The following is an 18,077-nucleotide window of genomic DNA, read 5'->3' on the forward strand; positions in this document are numbered from 1 at the left end:
TGTGTCGGAGGGGCGGCAGGGCGGACTTGGGCACGGGATGTGACAACTGCACACTTCGTGGTGCAACGTCATGGTATAGACAGCTTTGTCATGATATAGTAATCATAGACAAATTATGACTGACCAACACTAAGTTAGTGATACAACATTGAGAATGGATGGCTATGACAGGTATGTACAGCCATGTGGTACCTTTCTGTAATTTATGCACTTTTGCTCATGCAAAACTGGAAAACCATAGAGGCAAGCCTATAACTCAGTGGATGCATGCTTTACATACTTGAAAAAACACCAAAGCATGCCCTAAGTGAAATATATTGATGCACAAGCAGGATAGCTATGACACCCACCCCAATATCTTGGCTTTTATTACTAGGGATAAAATGATTATTGAAAGACAAACTATTCTGCCAGACACATTGCAAATGTATCACCTTTGTGAAATAATTTACCATGAACCTAGCCATTTTGTGTGTCATGTTGTTGACAAATAAGGAGGTGTGTGGTATCATGATGAAGCAGCCAATGAGGGAAGGGTCATCTACTATGATAATATAATGAACTATAATGATAAGAAGTTACAAACTATAGATGATTATATAATGTCAATGCTACTATATACCAGGTCGTGATGATGTGCTGGTGGTGGTTTAACTGTTAAGCTTTATGGCTCAATACCCCAATTACTTATTGATTGTTTCTGTCAGAAATGGCCCTCTTCAACCAAGTGGAGAAATGAGGGACTCAACAAAGGACAGGGCAAATACTGTCACAAAGGCACAAAGTTGCCAGAAGCTAATCTTCATGCACTCAGCAACAGACTAAGGCTGAGCATAGGTTTAGGTATTGCATGGATATACCTATACTACCTATATCTGTGACCTAGATGATCCAAACCTACAGGTTCAGATACCTACAGCATGGATCATGCACGGATCTAGATATTGAAATTTGGAGCACAGGTACCTATGAAACAGATTTAGGTTGATCTGTAGGTAATCTATGCTCAGCCTTACAACAGACTAGTCCCCATGACCAAGGATACATTAGCACTAAGAGGGAGGAAAGTACATGGGGTGAAAATGCACCTAGTGTCCATAATTAAGAGGTCAAGATGGGGACTATGTAAGTGCCAGGGGGTCTTATATACTGTTCTACTCTGGACAGCATAGGACGATAGCATGGTAACCTTTACATATAGTACACTGAGCAATAAGACTGTAACAAAAATGAGCAAAATAACACAATAAAGTGGTAACAAAACAAGGTTGTACTGATAAAAAGACAAAAGGGCAGGAAAATATGTAGTGAAGGGGTGGTGTGAAGTTCAAAAAGGGGATGTTCAAAGTAGGGTAGGGTTCAAAAGAGAAAAATGGGGCTTCTATGGGTAGCAAAAGGGGTGCTGGTTCACCAACTGTGGTATAAGAAGTGCAGTGCAAGGTACTTTTTCTGAATATATATTTCATAGACTGCATTTTTAGTATTGTAGAGTCCAGCCCTTAAACACATATAGGACTGATCCTTGAACTGGACTAGGACTACAAAGGACTGGACATCATATGCGCTCTTAATATGTCCCTTGATGTGTTTTCAGTCCTCATAATTTAAGATCCAGAAAGAATACATCAGGACTGGTCCTTTGGTGTGGCTATGGTTTATGTCACGGTCTGTGGACCAGCACCCCCTTTTTGCCACTCCCAGAAGTTCTAGTTTCCTCTTTTAGACCCTTTCCTATCTTGGACACCCCCTTTTTGGATCCCCTAAACCCCATTCCCATGACTGCATGCTCCATTCCTGTGACCATATGTTTCATTCTTGTGGCCATATGCTTCACTTCTGCAGTTACCTCCCCTTTACCATGTGTTTCCCTGCCCTTTTTGTCTTCCACTCACACAGCCTCATTCCCCATCTCATGTGATTCCCTCCCACTGGCGTGTGATTGTCTTGCACTGGCATGTGATTGTCTAGAGCAGAGTAGTATATAAGACCCCCTCAGTACTTACCTAGTCCCCATCTTGACCTCCTGGTCATTAGGACTAGGTGTGTATCTACCCCTTGTACTCTTCCCCCTCTCCATGCTAATGTATAACCTGGTCATTGGGACTAGTCTGTCACAGTGCGCTTGAAGACTAGCTATCACCAACTTTGTGCCTTCATGCTGGTCATTGCTTTGTCCTCCATCGCATTCACCATCTCTCTATCCATTTCATTGCCCTTGCAGCTCCTTGCCGCTGGCCCCTCAGGTCGGTGCCAATTGATGCCTGGTGTCTACGCATCTAATCACCGTGACAGTTCATATACATTTGACCTATTTTTGTCATTGATTATTGCTATTCAGTAAGGTACTAGACATTAACCCATGCTACACATAGGTGCAACAATGATAAAGTTTGTACTATGCTTGGGTCCTGTTCAAATACATGTTTCTCACAAGAAATACAATTTTGTAAGGACCCAGGGTGGTAGATAACTGGGTGCTAAATGATAAGATTAAATGTGCTACCTACAGTGATGATGATCCCCCCTGTCTTGGAGTCCTTTTGAACACATGCTGCCTGAATACATAAACCTGAGGTATCTATAGGTTGACCCACCTTGTAGAGTATAATATGTAGAACAACTTCTGTGTACACCAATTGAGCCTATATTTGCAAGTATTTACACACTTTGATGGCCAAGTTGATCTAGATACACAAAAACCCCCTCCACAGTGACAACAGCAGAACCCACACAGGCTCTGACAATCTCAGTTGTCTCTATGATGAGTATCTAACTTACATGTAAGATGACAAGCCAATAGAATAATAGAACAAGCTGGAGGGAGGTGAGAAGACAAACCCCAGCCTATATTATATACAAAATGTCAACCTGTGCTATGCATGGGAAACTCATGGAGTCTGCAGTAACTGTCCAACTAAGGCATTCACTGGGGCAAATTTTTGCAGCTGTCTGAGTTTGAACAACTTATTAAAGCAGGTCAAAAGATCATGACTGCCTGCTGTCCATTAGGAAATCCAGTGCTACATGATAAGATAAGATGGAGTTAGGGCACAATGATGAATTGATGAACACCCATGAGTCTTCAACTTGAATGCAAATCTAGAGTTTGTGAGTGTAGGGCTGAAGGCAACCAATATGCATGCATTACTATGGCGCACAGTACCTGCAATGGTCAAAATCTGTGTACTCAAGTTTGGACTCTATTTGTGAGTGTTTAAATATTATACTGTATGATGGCCATGATGGCTGAGTCAATCTAGATATGCAAAACCCCCTCCCTGAGCGAGGACAGGGGAACCCACAGAGGTTCTTACCATCTCAGTTGTCTGATGTCTAATGTACATGTAAGACGATGAGCCAGTGGGACAAATGGCACAAGCAGGAGAGAGGCAAAAAGACAAAACCCAGCCTATATTATATACTAGATGTCCATCCGTGCTATGCACGGAAAACTCTATCTGCATGGAAGTAAGACATGAAACTTTGAAGAAAGACGTGTGCCTCCAAGCGGTATTGCTGGGACATGGAGGCCCTGCAATATACATAAGGATGATAGTATTTGGACCCCTTCTTCTCGGGTTTGCTTGAATAATGTGTGAGAGCATGCAAGGAAGTGGGCAGTAACACTGGGTTAGTCAATGGACAAAGTCCTGCTGAAGTCTTCAGAGCAATAGCCTGAGATGAATGGGCACTAGATGATAAGATTAGATGCGCTTGCCCGAGGGTGACAATGAACCCCCTTCTCCCAGAATCTCCTTGAACACACGTAGGGAGAGTCCTGATTCATGAACCTGTGCATATGAGTCAACCAATATTTTAATGCATGAATTTTGAAAGGACTTCTGTGTATTTCAGTTGAGGCTCTGCTTGCAAATATTTACATGCTTTGATGGCCGTGATGGCCGAGTCAATTTAGATAACCAAAGGACCCCCCAGCACGACAACTACAGAACGCACAAACACTTTTACTGTCTCAGTTGTCTCTACAGGTCGAACGGACTACACACATAAGACAACAGGTGAGAGAGACGAACGGGGCATGCTGCAGAGAGGTGCAAAGTTACGCCTTGCTATATTATTATAGATAGATATATAGATATAGATAGATAGATAGATAGATAAGCTTGAGCAATATTTAGAGTTGAAACTATGATAGGATCTGAAGCATATTGGCAGGCTATTATAGACATTTATTACTTTATACAAAACAGGACCAGTATGAATCAGTCCTACAAGTCAACAATCAGTTCTGTCCTTTTAGTAAGGCCAATATTAAAAGGACACATGAGGACACATACATGTATCCTGGGTCCTGTCCTTCTAACTTTCATGTGTCCTATTCTAGGTTCTGAGTTTTGTCCTCCTGTCCAAGTCCAAGGGTCAAAAGACAGGACAGGACAACACTATTGTCGCACACGAAGTATGACTGACACCAAGTCACAGTGTCATGCAGACGTTCAGGAATGAGGAGGACACCCAGCCTCGCATCCAGAACATGATAACACATGGAGATCGTCCTGTCCTCATACGCAACCAGGAAGTTGGGAATGCCCACTTGTATACTATTCCCCGACCTCCTACACCCCCACGTACACTTCGAGCTCTACGTGCAAGGACCCTCCAATGAGGATGTCACCTCGGATGAAGTTTTGATCATCTCAAATCTCTTCTACTCTCCTCCCAGTCAGCCCATTGTCAATCATGGCCCTGCACAGCCAGACACAGCATTCGCCATCCTCCCCTTTGACGAGACCATGTCTCTTCTATCAGAAGGTACGACTACAACTCTGTGCACTGATACTCTCAGCGAGAGTGACACTCTTCGCTCAAGTGAATCCAAGCAGAAGGTATACCTGTTGTAGGGGCCTAGTCAACCGTACAATTTCGACGATCAGAAGATTTAGGCTAACGATCTCTCTGATTTAGTCATCGAAACCGGTGACCACCAGATGGTCATCAGTATGCAACCCCAGTATGAGGACGACAAGGAAGACTGGCTATTGGGAATTCTCCTCAACAATGAGGAGGAGGATGAGGCTGAGGACTAGGGGCTAGTGAATGACAATCTCTTTGCAAACTATTTTGTCACTCGAACGCATCTGCATGTATTCTTGGATACCTGAAAGTACTCACTGTATCTTGGTCACACCTGGACTTGCATGCCCCTATTGTCCATGAACTATTGTCCAGACTCATATTGTTCCTATTCAGCTATTGTCCTTCAGCATTATTGTATAATCCCATTGTCCTTGAGAAATTTCCCAAGCACTATTGTACTATTTCCTTTACTTTCCCACTCTACTATCTACTGTCTTATTGTCTTAGACTTATTATTCCCTCCCCCTTATTGTCTTCATATTATTGTCCTATGCTCTATTATTCCCTTTCCCTTATTGTCTACTCTCCTATTGTCTGAGACTTATTATTCTCTTCCCCTTATTGTCTACTGCCTTATTGTCTAAGCCTTATTATTCCCTTCCCCTTATTGTCTTCATGTTATTATCCTAAGCTCTATCATTCTGTCTCTATTGTCCTTTCTCTATTGTCCTACCTTTTATTATTCTGTTCCTATTGTTCCTTCTCTATTGTCCAGTCAGACACAATAGCTTAGATGATGTTTGACAATATTTGTAGAAATTCCCACAGAGACAATATATAAACCCCCATCCCTCAAGGGATGAGGGAGAAGATTTCCTCCCCCCCATCTCTTCCCACTCTGAAGTTGAGTGCTCTCTAAGTCATACGCATACATCTACGTTCACAAAGTGAGGCATCCTCGAGCGATCCACTTCACATTGTCAAGTCATATCCAAGTTGTCATACGAGACCTATGATAGGTCTACTATTAGTCTCATTGAAGGCTATTAAGTCATATTCAAGTCATCATCATAGGAGACCTACGATAGGTCTACTATTAGTCTCAACGGAGACTATCATCAAGTTTTATCTGGTCATCTCTTTCGGGATATTCCCTAACACTACCCCAAACAACTGAGGTATCATCTGATCTCGATCAGATCTGATAGCCTCAGGTGAAGGTTGTTTCATACAATCAACTTTCACGCACATCACTATGCATTTTGAAGGTATTTAGAGATTGTGGTAGGTACATCAAAACTTCCAGAAATTGCTGTGCACACTGAGGCACCACCCCCAGCACTCCTCAGCACAGCTAGCACTTCTGCACAATAGCAGCAATAAGCATCAGAACCTCTGAGATGTACTTTTATGTCTCATTGGTATACCTCTGAAGTTATTAGCAAAATGGACTTATGACCATGCAGCTATGTAGTCACAAACAGAAGACACTTTGGTATGTAGTACATGTAACATGGAGTAGTTTAAGTCTGTCTAGTAACTTAGTTGATCTAATCAGACCATTGAAGTGATCCACTCGAAGCTACACGAAAGCTTTGTTAAGTGACCTACTGATGGGTCCCGTGTGCCCGTGTTTGCGACGCTGGTTTCACAGGGCCGTTTCTAGATGACTTCAAAATCTCTTTCAAGAGCATTGACAGTTGTCCGTTGTAGTTGTCCGTTGTAATCAATGGCAGTTATTGAGTCTTTGATGAGAACGAGCAGAACGAGCTACCCCCCGCATGGACAACATCGTGATTCCCACACTACGTCTTGTATTCCTTAAACCTCTCTGGTTGTCAATAACAGAAATCGCCACGAAAGCGACGCACAAGCCAAAAATTGGATTGAAGGCGTTTCACAAGCCACAGTGCATCACTGTGGCCCGCGCACAGTGCCCACCCAGCACACTCGCGATCGCAGCAGGACCACGCCGCGCTCCCCCGCATCTGCCTCCGCCCCCGCCGAGTAGGCGGGAACATTCAACCACATGCATCTCCGGACTCCTGCTCCCCGTACTTCCCCCGCAGGAGGTTCCGCCACCACACTATGTATACAGCCCATTCCCAGCCTGCACCCCCAAAGGGGTTACAGACGGCGCAATTGATGCATCGGAGACACACCTCGCCCAAACATGGACGGCCGATCACCCAGTGAAATTGCCTTTCGCAGACCTGCGAAGGGTCACGCTCAGAGCCCCGCTCGCCGTGCACGCAAACGCGTCCGCCAGCGTTCACCGCCTTCCGTGTGCGATACCTACCAGCCCCGACGCGCTCACGACGCATGAACCACCACAACTCCTCACCGCCTACCCTACGCGTCACCCTCGCCCGCATCCTCGCACTTGACGCAGAACAGCGCAAGACAGCTAACACTGCACCTCGGCCGACTGCAGGTCCTCACACGACTAGCGTGCTTTCCTCCGATGGTATCGAGAACGAATCTCTGTTGCAGCATCCCGTAGGAACTGCAACTCCACCGGACGGGAGGCCGAGTCTGACACCGAAGCGCAGCTCCTCCGTGATGGCGTCGCGACAAGGGAGAAAGCGGGGAGAGCGGTACCGAGTGGACGGGTCAGCAGAGCATGGATTGTCATGCCTGGGCGCGATGGGATTCTCGTGCTGGTAAAGTATAGGAAGGGCAGCGAACGGCCTGACAGACGTGCACATAACACGGGTCTTCGCGGTCATACCTGAATGACAAGGACGATTTGGGACTTGCGCGGCAATCCAGCGGTTCAGGAGGGTGCTGAGATGTGTCTGCTCAATGCTGGCCGTCGCAGCATAGGTCTGAGCAAATGATATGTCTAAATGCGGTGGGAGCCAAGATAGCATGCAGCGGGCGGCAGAGCCCGCCTTCCTGTAGTGGAAGGGCGAGGATTGGGGGCGGCCAGATGAGTATGGACGAACTATACAAACGGCAGACACGAAGTCTGCCGTCGCACATCCGCTCGTCCCCGTACGTAGCGTTCAGGCCAAAGTGAAGACGTACCTCTCAGAACCCGCTGCCAGAGCGCATATGCACCCCGCGTCTCTCCCAGCCAGACCTGCCAGCGACAACCGTCTCCGCGTCTTCCTGTTTGTTCTCTTGATGTCTGTCCTGAGGAACACCACTCCGTGCCCCGGTGCGTTTGCGTGCGAAGCCAGACCTCTTTAGCTGCGCGTGCCAGCGCTTCCAGGGACCTGCCGCGTGAGACTGCTGTCTTGAGAGGCAACAGCGAGTCCCGCACGGCCTCCTGCGGCGAGCCAAATCGGCGAAAACATCGCCGGGGTTGGGGAACACGCCTGTAGAGAGCCCTGCGACTCAAGACAGTGTTCCCCGCGAGTGAGTCGAAGACTCGGGACGCGTCGTGCACTGTGTGTATGTCCGGCTACTCCGCGGAGTGGGAGTGTGCGCGGTGAGAGCGTACAACTAAGTAAGTGGGGAAGGGACAGGAGCACTGGTCGTAGAATTGAGGAGTGGAGCAATGGGAGGCAAGTAGACCTAAGGAGGCCTGTGCGTAGCCAACCTGTCACAACGTCTCCGGTGGGAACTGCCAGTCTGGTGTACGTGGCCCACTCGGCCAGAGAGACGACCCATGTGGTCCCGCGACGCTTCCCTGGTGCCTGCGAGTGAAGTGCGCACCTGCCTTGGGAGGGGTCTCGCGCGTGCCGGCGTCGCTTGCCCTCTCTGTCGCTGCGGGCCCATCTGCGGAGCATGCGGGTGCTCTGTGCGTAGCAGATAGAGGGACAGGCAGGAGCAAAGGCGGGGTCCCGAAGCGACGCTAGCGGAGACCTGTGGGTGCTCTGGGGGCAGGCGGACTTGGGTCACTCGCACAACACGTTCCGAGGAAGCGATGTGGGGAAGTCTCTCGTGGAGTCAGCGCAGGCAAGGGTCCAGAGCTGGCAACCGGAGGGAAGGACGGCACTACCAAGATTCAGACGACGTGGCCGTGCATACCTGGCTGCCCAACCACCCTGTGCACTGAGGTGGCATTGCTCGACCACCGTTCCTCTCAATACGCAAACATCCCAGGACAGAGTATGGGCACGGACGCGTCCGATCAGAACTTAGGGTTAGATCTCACTCCGGGTTAGAGAGTGGAACGTATGGCTGTAGCGACGCGTCGGCGACCGGAGGAGTGGCGGCCATGGGAACAGACGAGGACCTGGAGCGTTGAAGGTCAACAAAAGAGCGCAGATGCAGAAGTCGAGACAGTGGCTGGGGATGGAGAGACGCGATAGATGCGTCGGCGATGCGAGTGTCGTCGTCGAGGTCAAGTCCTACAGACGCTCGGCCAACCAACCGCGTCGACCACATACGTGTGTAGGCGCTCGCAGCCACAGTCGCGTCGGGCGCATCTGCAACGGTTACATCAGAACCAAGGCCAGTCAATTTCTGCATTCTCAATGGACTTGGTCTGCTAGTACGTCTCCCAGGACTCTCCCGGAAATTACAGCTACATAACTATTCCTCTACATAGGCGTGAACGTAGTGATAAGATAGACGCTGCTCATTGAGATAAGATCGAGAGTGATCGCTAGATCTTATGACTCGCTTACTGACTCGCTCATGTTAACTTTACTTACTTGACAGGAATCTGAATGCACCGTGTGCATCGATTTCTCTTTCTCCGTCTCCCCCATCGCCCTCCTCGACGTCTCCTACACGCGTCCCTCGTCGCCATGTCTGAAGCGTCCACCCCAGCGACTCCGGGGACTCCCGCTGACGGTGCTGCCACGCCGTTGACCAAGAGCGCAGGTGCGGAACCAGTTCTTAGAGACCGATCATCACTTTGAACAATCCGCAGAGAAGAAGCTTGCAAAACAGAAAGAGGCAGAGACGCGCAAGGCCGCCAAAGCAGCCAAGGCAGCGAAGGCAGCTCCTCCTACTAGCGAGAAGAAGGCCAAGAAGGAGAAGGAGGAGAAGGAGGAGGAGGCTCCGTTTGTAAATACGACCCCGAAGGGCGAGAAGAAAGGTGAGTCGCACACGCATGCGCGGTGGCCTAGAACCTCCATTGACTATCCACCGCAAGACTTGTCACAGCCCATGGCCAGCGGCTACAATCCGATCGCCGTCGAGGCCGCCTGGTACGACTGGTGGGACGCACAAGGCTTCTTCTCCCCTCAGCTCACCCCGGACGGCAAGCCCAAGCCCGAGGGTCTCTTTGTTATTCCCGCTCCCCCTCCGAACGTCACTGGTAGTCTGCACATTGGCCATGCACTCACCGTCGCCATCCAGGACTGTCTCATCCGATGGTGAGTCTCCTCGTCTCTTAATTCTGTCTTATAGCTTAGTTTTAACAGGAATCGTATGCTGGGGAAGACGACCCTATTCGTACCCGGCTTCGATCACGCCGGTATTTCCACGCAATCCGTCGTGGAGAAGCGTCTCTACAAGACCGGCAAGACGCGACACGACCTGGGACGCGAGAAGTTTATCGAGAAGGTTTGGGAATGGAAGGAAGAGTACGTGACTTCATAGTTGACACGTACGCTGCTCGCGTGCTGACTCTCCTTTAGCTACCAGAGCCGGATTACCAACCAGCTCCGGAGGCTGGGCGGTAGTTACGATTGGAACCGTGTTGCGTTCACGATGAATGAGGTACGTTTCCCGATATAGGGGTGTGGACATCAGTACGCCGCTACGTTTACTGACAATGTACCAGACCCTCTCAAAAGCAGTCATTGAGACGTTCTGCCGATTGCACGAAGATGGCATCATCTATCGCGCCAACCGTCTTGTGAACTGGTGTGTCCAGCTCAACACCACTCTATCTAATCTGGAGGCGAGTGCAAATCCGCGTCATTATGTCATCTGTCATTGACGCGTCTACAGGTCGAGCAAAAACAACTAGATGGTCGGACACTGCTGAACGTCCCTGGTTACGATGTGAAGGAGAAATTTGAGTTCGGCACTCTCACATCTTTTGCGTACAATATAGAGGGTTCTGGTAGGTTTGCGGTCATTTCACTGACAATCGGTGCTAATCCGATACAGATGAGAAGATCATTGTGGCGACCACACGTCCGGAGACAATGCTCGGGGATACCGCCATTGCTGTTCATCCCGAGGATCCGCGATACAAGGTACGTGTTGCACCTTGTGTGTACCGGATCTGTCACTAACGTATGGTGCATGCAGCATCTGCATGGCAAATTTGCTAAACACCCCTTCCTGGACCGTCGCATCCCCATCGTGACAGACGACATCGTCGTCGACATGTCGTTTGGTACCGGCGCCGTCAAGATCACGCCTGCGCACGATCCTAACGATTACGAAGTCGGCGTTCGGCACAATCTTCCTTTCATCAATATCTTGAACGACGATGGCACATTTAACGAAAATGCCGGCGAGAAGTTCAAGGTCGGTCCTCTGGTACAATCAGGCAGTATGTAATCGTTCTAATCGTTCTGTACGCAGGGTATGAAACGGTTCCACGCCCGTGTGGCCGTTGTCCAGGCGCTGAAAGATGCCGGTCTGTACGTCGAGACGAAGGACAACCCGATGCAGATCCCAATATGCAGCAAGTCTGGCGATATCATCGAACCGATTCTCAAGCCTCAATGGTGGGTGAGCTGCAAGCCACTTGCCGAGGCAGCTCTCGAGGTTTGTACGCCGTTGCTTATTCTCGCCGTGCTTGCTGACCTGATGTCTGCAGCGTACGCGTAAGGGGGAGCTGGACATTGCCCCGAAGGCGTCTGAGACGGAGTGGTATCGCTGGTTGGAGGGTATCCAGGACTGGTGTATATCTCGCCAACTGTGGTGGGGTCACCGATGCCCGGCGTACTTTGTCAACGTCGAGGGACAGGAACAGGACGTGCGTAGTGCGCTGCAACGGCTCCGCGGCTTCGCTCACCAGTCTGTTTCAGCGCAATGACGGCAAGCACTGGGTGGTAGGACGCACACAGGAGGAGGCCAACGAGAAGGCGAAGAAGCTCGCGGGCTCTGCCAAATATACGCTCGAGCAAGATGAGGATGTGCTAGACACGTGGTTCTCATCAGGCCTTTGGCCGTTCTCTATCATGGGTTGGCCCCAGCAGGTTTGTTACTTCACCCAGTCGTGTATGTGGTTACTCAATAGTGTTATCGCAGACCCCCGACTTGAAGACGTTCTACCCCGCGTCAGTGTTGGAGACCGGCTGGGACATCCTCTTCTTCTGGGTGGCGCGCATGGTCATGCTTGGGGTGCACCTCACGGGCCAGGTGCCGTTCAGCGAGGTCTACTGCCACGCGATGATTCGTGACGCGCATGGGCGCAAGATGTCCAAGTCGCTCGGAAACGTCATCGACCCTATCGACGTGATACAAGGATTGGATCTTGAGGCGCTCCACCAAAAGTTATACGAGGGCAATCTAGATGAGCGCGAGATTCACAAGGCGAAGGCTGGGCAGAAGAAGGACTTCCCGAAGGGTATCCCGCAGTGCGGTACGGATGCGCTGCGGTTCGCGCTCTGCGCGTACTCGGGTGGAGGTGCGTATCTTACAGCTGTCGTGTGCTGAGAGGCAGTACTGACCTCTGATCAGGACGCGATATCAATTTGGAAATTTTGCGTGTGGAGGGATATCGCAAGTTTTGCAACAAGATCTTCAACGCGACCAAGTTTGCGATGCTCAAGCTGGACGAGAAGTTCGTTCCCGAGCCGACGCCGAAGGTTCGCTTTAGTGTCCAAGGCCCGATGTTGTATTCGATTCACGAACACCCTTTTAGCCCACTGGCAACGAAAGCTTGGTTGAGAAGTGGATCTTGCACAAGCTGAACCTTGCGTCCGAGGAGATCAACAAGCAACTGACTGAGCGCAACTTCATGAATGCGACTGGAGCAGCCTACAACTTCTGGCTCTACGAGTTGTGTGATGTTTACATTGTATGGATTCGCCAATGTCATATACACCTAAGTCTCTCTTGCTAACACTGGCTATGTTATATAGGAAGCGATGAAGCCGATGACAGACGAGTCTGCTTCGGAGACGACGCGCAAGTCGGCGCAGCAGACGCTCTACACTTGCTTGGACCACGGTCTTCGTCTCCTGCACCCCTTCATGCCGTTCGTCACCGAGGAGTTGTGGCAACGTCTCCCTCGCCGCCCGAACGATTCCACGCCTTCCGTTATGCTCGCGAAGTACCCTGTCTTTGTACGTGCATACCTAAGTAGGTAGATGGCTCCTAACTAAATTCCGCCCCCTATGCAGGACAAGTCTTTCGAGTTTTCAGACGCCGAACGCGATTTCGATCTCGTTTTCTCCGCCGTCAAGTCGTCTCGTGCACTCGCAGCATCGTATAACATCCAACAGGGACTCCATGGTAAGGACGATTTCATACTTTATTCCACCATTCTTGTAAAATGCTCACCATGCGATAAATAACCAGTTTACATCCGCGCGGAGAAGGATGCAGAGGCCGAACTGTTCAAGTCGCAGATCCCGACCTTCCTGGCGCTGACGAAGAACTGCAAGTCCGTGGAGGTCGTTCACAACATCGGCGGTATACCTGCGGGATGCGGTTCCGAGTTGCTGACGCCGACGATCTTTGTTCACGTCCTCGTCAAGGTGTGTATCGTCAGGGCTGTCGCTGGTTGCTGTGTCGGTATGCTGAAGTGGTTTATGTTGTCGTCTCAATCAACAGGGACAAGTTGATATCGACGCCGAGATCAACAAGTACGAGAAGAAGCTCGCGTTGACGAAGATGAACCTGTCCAAGGTCGAGAAGGTCGAGTCGCAGGCGGACTACGAGTCCACTGTTCCCGCAAACGTGCGGTTGGCAAACGAGGAGAAGGTGCGTACCTGTCATTTATTTCTTTAACGGACTGGGGATGCTAATGTGGGCTTTGTTGCAGAGGAAAACGCTCGAGGCGGACATGAAGCTGCTAGAGCATTCTATCGACATGTTCACGAAGATGAGGTGATGGCATCCAGACGGGTTATTCGAGCGATCTTAGCATTCATGTACGTAGGCTTAGAAGATATGATCAATGACAGATGTACAGGTACTCCAGAGATCACGTTGGCGCACGAGCTCAAATGGGTCGGTTTTCTGTCAGAGCGGGAGAGGTTGGGATGTAACGAGATCGCGGTATCGAATGAGAATGCAGAGAACATGATGAAAACATATACGATCGCTGTAGTGTGTCAAGGTGTAACACTTTTGCTCAGTGGCCTTACCTGTTGGCGCCTATGGGAGTGGAACGATTGGCTGGCTGGCGCCGGAAAGGCGGAGAGTCGCGTCGGCCCACGCGTGCGCGCGTTCCGCCTATATTACCTCGCGTCTTCCTCCCCTCGGACAGATCCCTCATCTCCTCGCCCCCATCTCTCCCCATACCACCGCATCTCATTAGATACCTCCAAGATGGCCGACGCGAAGGCACAAAAACGTCAGAAGTTCGAGGGTGTGTACCCCATCCTCCGCGACGAGCTTCTCGCGTACATGAAGCAAGAGGGTATGCCTGAGGACGCGATCTCCTGGTACAAACGCGTACGTCTCTTTATCGCTTTGCGCATATTACTCTCCGTGCTGGATGTCGCGAGAGTGCGCGCGATGCTGACCGCGATCATGCAAACAGAACTTGGACTACAACGTCCCAGGCGGGAAGCTCAACCGCGGCATCTCGGTCGTCGATTCGGTCGAGATCCTGAAGGGCCGCAAGCTCTCCGACGATGAGTACTTCAAGTCGGCACTACTTGGCTGGTGTATAGAGCTGGTAAGTGGTTCTGCGTCTCTATCGCGCTCTCCGCGCTCACCATGCTGCACGCGATACGTTCGGTGGCTCATCTCTCGATGCCTAGTTGCAAGCCTTCTTCCTGGTCTCGGACGACATGATGGATCAATCCGTCACACGCCGCGGTCAGCCATGCTGGTACCGCGTAGAAGGCGTCAGCTACATCGCGATCAATGACTCGTTCATGCTCGAAGGCGCGATCTACTACCTCCTCAAGAAGCACTTCCGGAGCGAGTCTTACTATGTACATCTTCTCGAGCTGTTCCATGACGTACGTGGGATCCATTTATTCCTCGTTGCCTGTCGCCGACGCTGATGATGGTATATCAGACGACGTTCCAGACAGAGCTGGGTCAGTTGATTGACCTGATCACTGCGCCGGAGGATCATGTTGATCTCAGCAAGTTCTCGCTCGCAAAGTATGCGTAGAGTGGTTGTCGTCGGTCTCACAGTATACTCACGCAGACGGTCGCAGGCACCAGAAGATCGTGATCTACAAGACTGCGTACTACTCGTTCTACCTCCCCGTCGCTCTGGCGATGTACATGTGCGGTATCCCGCACACTTCTTCCAATGACCCGTACGAGCTCGCGCAGTCGATTCTCATCCCGCTCGGAGAGTACTTCCAAGTGCAAGACGACTTCCTCGACTTCGCCGCGCCGCCAGAGGTGCTCGGAAAGATCGGGACGGACATCATCGACAACAAGTGTTCGTGGTGCATTAACACGGCGCTTGCGCTCGCGACGCCCGCGCAGCGGAAGATCCTGGATGAGAACTACGGGCGGAAGGACGCGGAAGCAGAGAAGCGGATTAAGGCGTTGTACGAGGAGATGGGCATTCGGCAGAAGTATGCGGAGTACGAGGAGGCGGCATACAAGCGGATCATGGGCCTCATCCAGACGATCCCCGAGCAGCCAAGCGGGGAGGGTGTGTCGCTGAAGAGGGAGGTGTTCAAGGTGTTCCTGGACAAGATTTACAAGAGGCAGAAGTAGATGTCGGCATGCATTTGTAGGATTTTACGGGGGATCTAGTCACAGATATAGAGCATACGTTGGACATTGTCTGAGCGTGTGGTTAAAGTGTTTCCTTGTGTATGATGCGAGACAGAAGGAAGGCGATGCGGCGATGATGGCAAGGATGAGACCTGGCAGTGCATCAAGGTCGCGATGGCTGTTGCTCTTTCGGGCAGGTTGAAGCAGTTGGACAAGGGCGCATCGCGAGAAGCAGCGCCTCATCGATCGAAAGCCAGATCGCGCACACAGATATCTGCGACATTATACATATACTCCTCTCGCCAGCACTCCTCAGCCACCATCTCCTCCCCTTCTCCCCACCATGCAGCGGCACTCCTTCACCGCCCTCAACTCCACTTTCATCGTCGACTCCGAGTACCAGTTCGTCAAGGAACTCGGTCAGGGCGCGTATGGCTGCGTCGTCGCCGCCAAGCACCGCCGCTCCGGGGAAGGATGTGCCATTAAGAAAATCACCAACATCAACACCAAGGTTCGTCTCTCAACAAAGATCCGTCCAATCTTTGTGCTGACCCCATCGCCTCAGAGAATCCTGACCAAACGGTGTCTGCGAGAGATCAAGTGCTTCCTCACCCCCCCATCTTCACATGAGCTACTCGACTAACCCAGTAGGCCAGACTCCTCCACCACTTCCGCGGTCACAAAAACGTACGGTTGTCTGACACATCCTGCGTGCTTATCTCAACGGAATTGCTCCCAGATCACTTGCCTCTATGATATGGACATCGTATTCCATCCGGACGGCAACTTTGATGAGGTCTACCTCTATGTGAGTCTCCCCCGTCCGATCGAGGTCCTCCCCTTGCTCAGATAGCCCACAGGAGGAGCTCATGGAAGCAGATCTGCATGCAATCATCCGCTCCCAACAACCGCTGTCCGACGCTCACTTCCAGTCCTTCATCTACCAAACCCTCTGCGGCCTAAAGTACATCCACTCGGCCAATGTCCTTCACCGTGACCTTAAACCCGGTAACTTGCTCGTCAACGCCGATTGCGAGCTCAAGATCTGTGACTTCGGTCTTGCCCGCGGTTACAGTCCTGGTGGGGGTAACAACAACGCTCGCGGTGCCGCCAACCAAGGCTTCATGACCGAATATGTTGCAACCCGTTGGTACCGTGCGCCGGAAATCATGTTGAGCTTCGCCAACTACGTAAGTAGTCCACGACGTTCTTCATTCACCAAGGTTTCCTCACGTCTTGCCGCAGGGACCAGCGATTGACGTCTGGTCTGTTGGCTGTATCCTTGCGGAACTCCTTGCTGGAAAGCCCATTTTCAAGGGAAGAGAGTACGTTTTCATTCAACGTCCGCCGTGCTTGCGCTCATATTCTCGAGTACAGTTACGTCGATCAGTTGAACCAGATCTTGCACTATCTCGGGACTCCCTCAGAAGACACACTCCGTCGCGTTGGATCTCCTCGCGTATGTCGCCGGATCCATGGTTCGCTTCCTCGCCGGCTCACACCACCTTTTTGACAGGCCCAAGACTACATCCGCTCTCTTCCAATCAAACCGCGGGTTCCCTTCCAGACTCTCTTCCCTCGTGCTAACCCTTTGGCGATCGACCTTCTTGCTCAGCTGCTCCACTTCGATCCTGCGAAGCGTATCACTTGCGAGCAGGCGTTGAACCACCCGTACCTCGCCGTCTGGCATGACCCTGCCGATGAGCCTGTTTGCGCCTCGGTTAGTGTTGGATTCACGCACGTATGATGCACGCATGCTAACTGACACGGTGATCTACTTGCTTCTAGTCATTCGACTTTGGCTTCGAGGAGGAAGACTCCATCGAGGGCATGAAGCGTTTGATCGTGGAGGAGGTACATGCTTTCCGCGCCGAGGTCCGTGCACAGGCTCGTGCTGCAGGACAGATCCGTAGGCAGGAGAGGTGAGTTATAGGTTACACGCCCTAAAGCCATTGTATTCCTGACGTGGCCTCCTAGTCTTCCCATGCCGACGCGTGACGAAATCCTGAACTCCCCGGTGACGGATCAGGCTCCCCCTAACGGCGCAACCTCCCACTATACCGGCGCCGCAGGTGAAGCACGTCCCGGGAGCCCCATCATCGACGATCCTAGCGCAGAGCTTGAGCGCGAGCTCGCTAGCACTCACATCGCCCGGCGATGATGTGCTGAAGAGGCCATGTTCTGCGGCTACAGCGATCTATACCACATTTCTTGCGGATGTTTATTGGAAACCATTGTTCAAAGGAATGTAGCGACATCTTGTATCCATCTGCTGTCGAGCAGTCAAACCTGCTGCTGTTGTTGTAGTTGCTACTCTGTAGACGTATACCTGGAGGGTTCATACATAATTTATGCGTTTTGAGTCTTGGAGGGCTGCTGGGCTGACGGCGCGACTCTCGTTGTACCCGAACGAGATAAACATATCCCAAATTCAAGTTGCCCCTTCAATCCTAAGCCTAAGGCCCGAGGTCCTATTTCCCTGTATCATCTGGGACCTACTGCTGGCAGGCTCCCAGACTGGACGATGCCCACAG

At 50.9% G+C, this 18,077-nt stretch overlaps 5 protein-coding genes across 5 annotated transcripts; 4 read left to right on the forward strand and 1 right to left on the reverse strand.

The window, feature by feature from the left end:
- Window positions 1-4,505: 4,505 nt before the first annotated feature.
- Window positions 4,506-5,048, forward strand: L226DRAFT_519380 (uncharacterized protein; the record flags this gene model as incomplete). Its single annotated transcript, XM_067678580.1, has 2 exons — window positions 4,506-4,773; window positions 4,927-5,048. The coding sequence occupies 2 exons, from the start codon at window positions 4,506-4,508 to the stop codon at window positions 5,046-5,048; spliced, it is 390 nt and encodes a 129-aa protein (XP_067540261.1).
- Window positions 5,049-7,850: 2,802 nt separating this feature from the next.
- L226DRAFT_177358 (uncharacterized protein) lies at window positions 7,851-8,734 on the reverse strand. The gene has a single exon (XM_067672686.1). It carries the CDS (start codon window positions 8,553-8,555, stop codon window positions 8,010-8,012), a length of 546 nt encoding a protein of 181 aa, XP_067540262.1. The 5' UTR covers window positions 8,556-8,734; the 3' UTR covers window positions 7,851-8,009.
- A 940-nt stretch (window positions 8,735-9,674) lies between these two features.
- L226DRAFT_177393 (uncharacterized protein) lies at window positions 9,675-13,797 on the forward strand. The gene is made up of 19 exons (XM_067672687.1): window positions 9,675-9,814; window positions 9,883-10,094; window positions 10,143-10,304; window positions 10,359-10,440; window positions 10,505-10,624; window positions 10,675-10,789; window positions 10,837-10,925; window positions 10,981-11,202; window positions 11,260-11,445; window positions 11,498-11,656; window positions 11,709-11,879; window positions 11,932-12,310; window positions 12,364-12,491; window positions 12,548-12,703; window positions 12,768-12,971; window positions 13,029-13,140; window positions 13,207-13,385; window positions 13,462-13,611; window positions 13,673-13,797. The coding sequence occupies exons 2-19, from the start codon at window positions 9,886-9,888 to the stop codon at window positions 13,739-13,741; spliced, it is 2,892 nt and encodes a 963-aa protein (XP_067540263.1). The 5' UTR covers window positions 9,675-9,814; window positions 9,883-9,885; the 3' UTR covers window positions 13,742-13,797.
- A 351-nt stretch (window positions 13,798-14,148) lies between these two features.
- Window positions 14,149-15,551, forward strand: L226DRAFT_529906 (farnesyl-diphosphate synthase). Its single transcript, XM_067679711.1, has 5 exons — window positions 14,149-14,307; window positions 14,396-14,533; window positions 14,619-14,822; window positions 14,882-14,970; window positions 15,027-15,551. The coding sequence occupies exons 1-5, from the start codon at window positions 14,182-14,184 to the stop codon at window positions 15,541-15,543; spliced, it is 1,074 nt and encodes a 357-aa protein (XP_067540264.1). The 5' UTR covers window positions 14,149-14,181; the 3' UTR covers window positions 15,544-15,551.
- A 253-nt stretch (window positions 15,552-15,804) lies between these two features.
- Window positions 15,805-17,986, forward strand: L226DRAFT_478126 (CMGC/MAPK/ERK protein kinase). Its single transcript, XM_067676779.1, has 10 exons — window positions 15,805-16,054; window positions 16,109-16,143; window positions 16,200-16,230; window positions 16,283-16,351; window positions 16,404-16,733; window positions 16,789-16,868; window positions 16,921-17,002; window positions 17,060-17,263; window positions 17,332-17,465; window positions 17,521-17,986. The coding sequence occupies exons 1-10, from the start codon at window positions 15,887-15,889 to the stop codon at window positions 17,702-17,704; spliced, it is 1,317 nt and encodes a 438-aa protein (XP_067540265.1). The 5' UTR covers window positions 15,805-15,886; the 3' UTR covers window positions 17,705-17,986.
- Window positions 17,987-18,077: the final 91 nt, after the last annotated feature.

Source organism: Lentinus tigrinus, assembly GCF_003813185.1.
Source record: "Lentinus tigrinus ALCF2SS1-7 unplaced genomic scaffold L226scaffold_3, whole genome shotgun sequence".
In the NCBI taxonomy this organism is placed as follows: domain Eukaryota; kingdom Fungi; phylum Basidiomycota; class Agaricomycetes; order Polyporales; family Polyporaceae; genus Lentinus; species Lentinus tigrinus.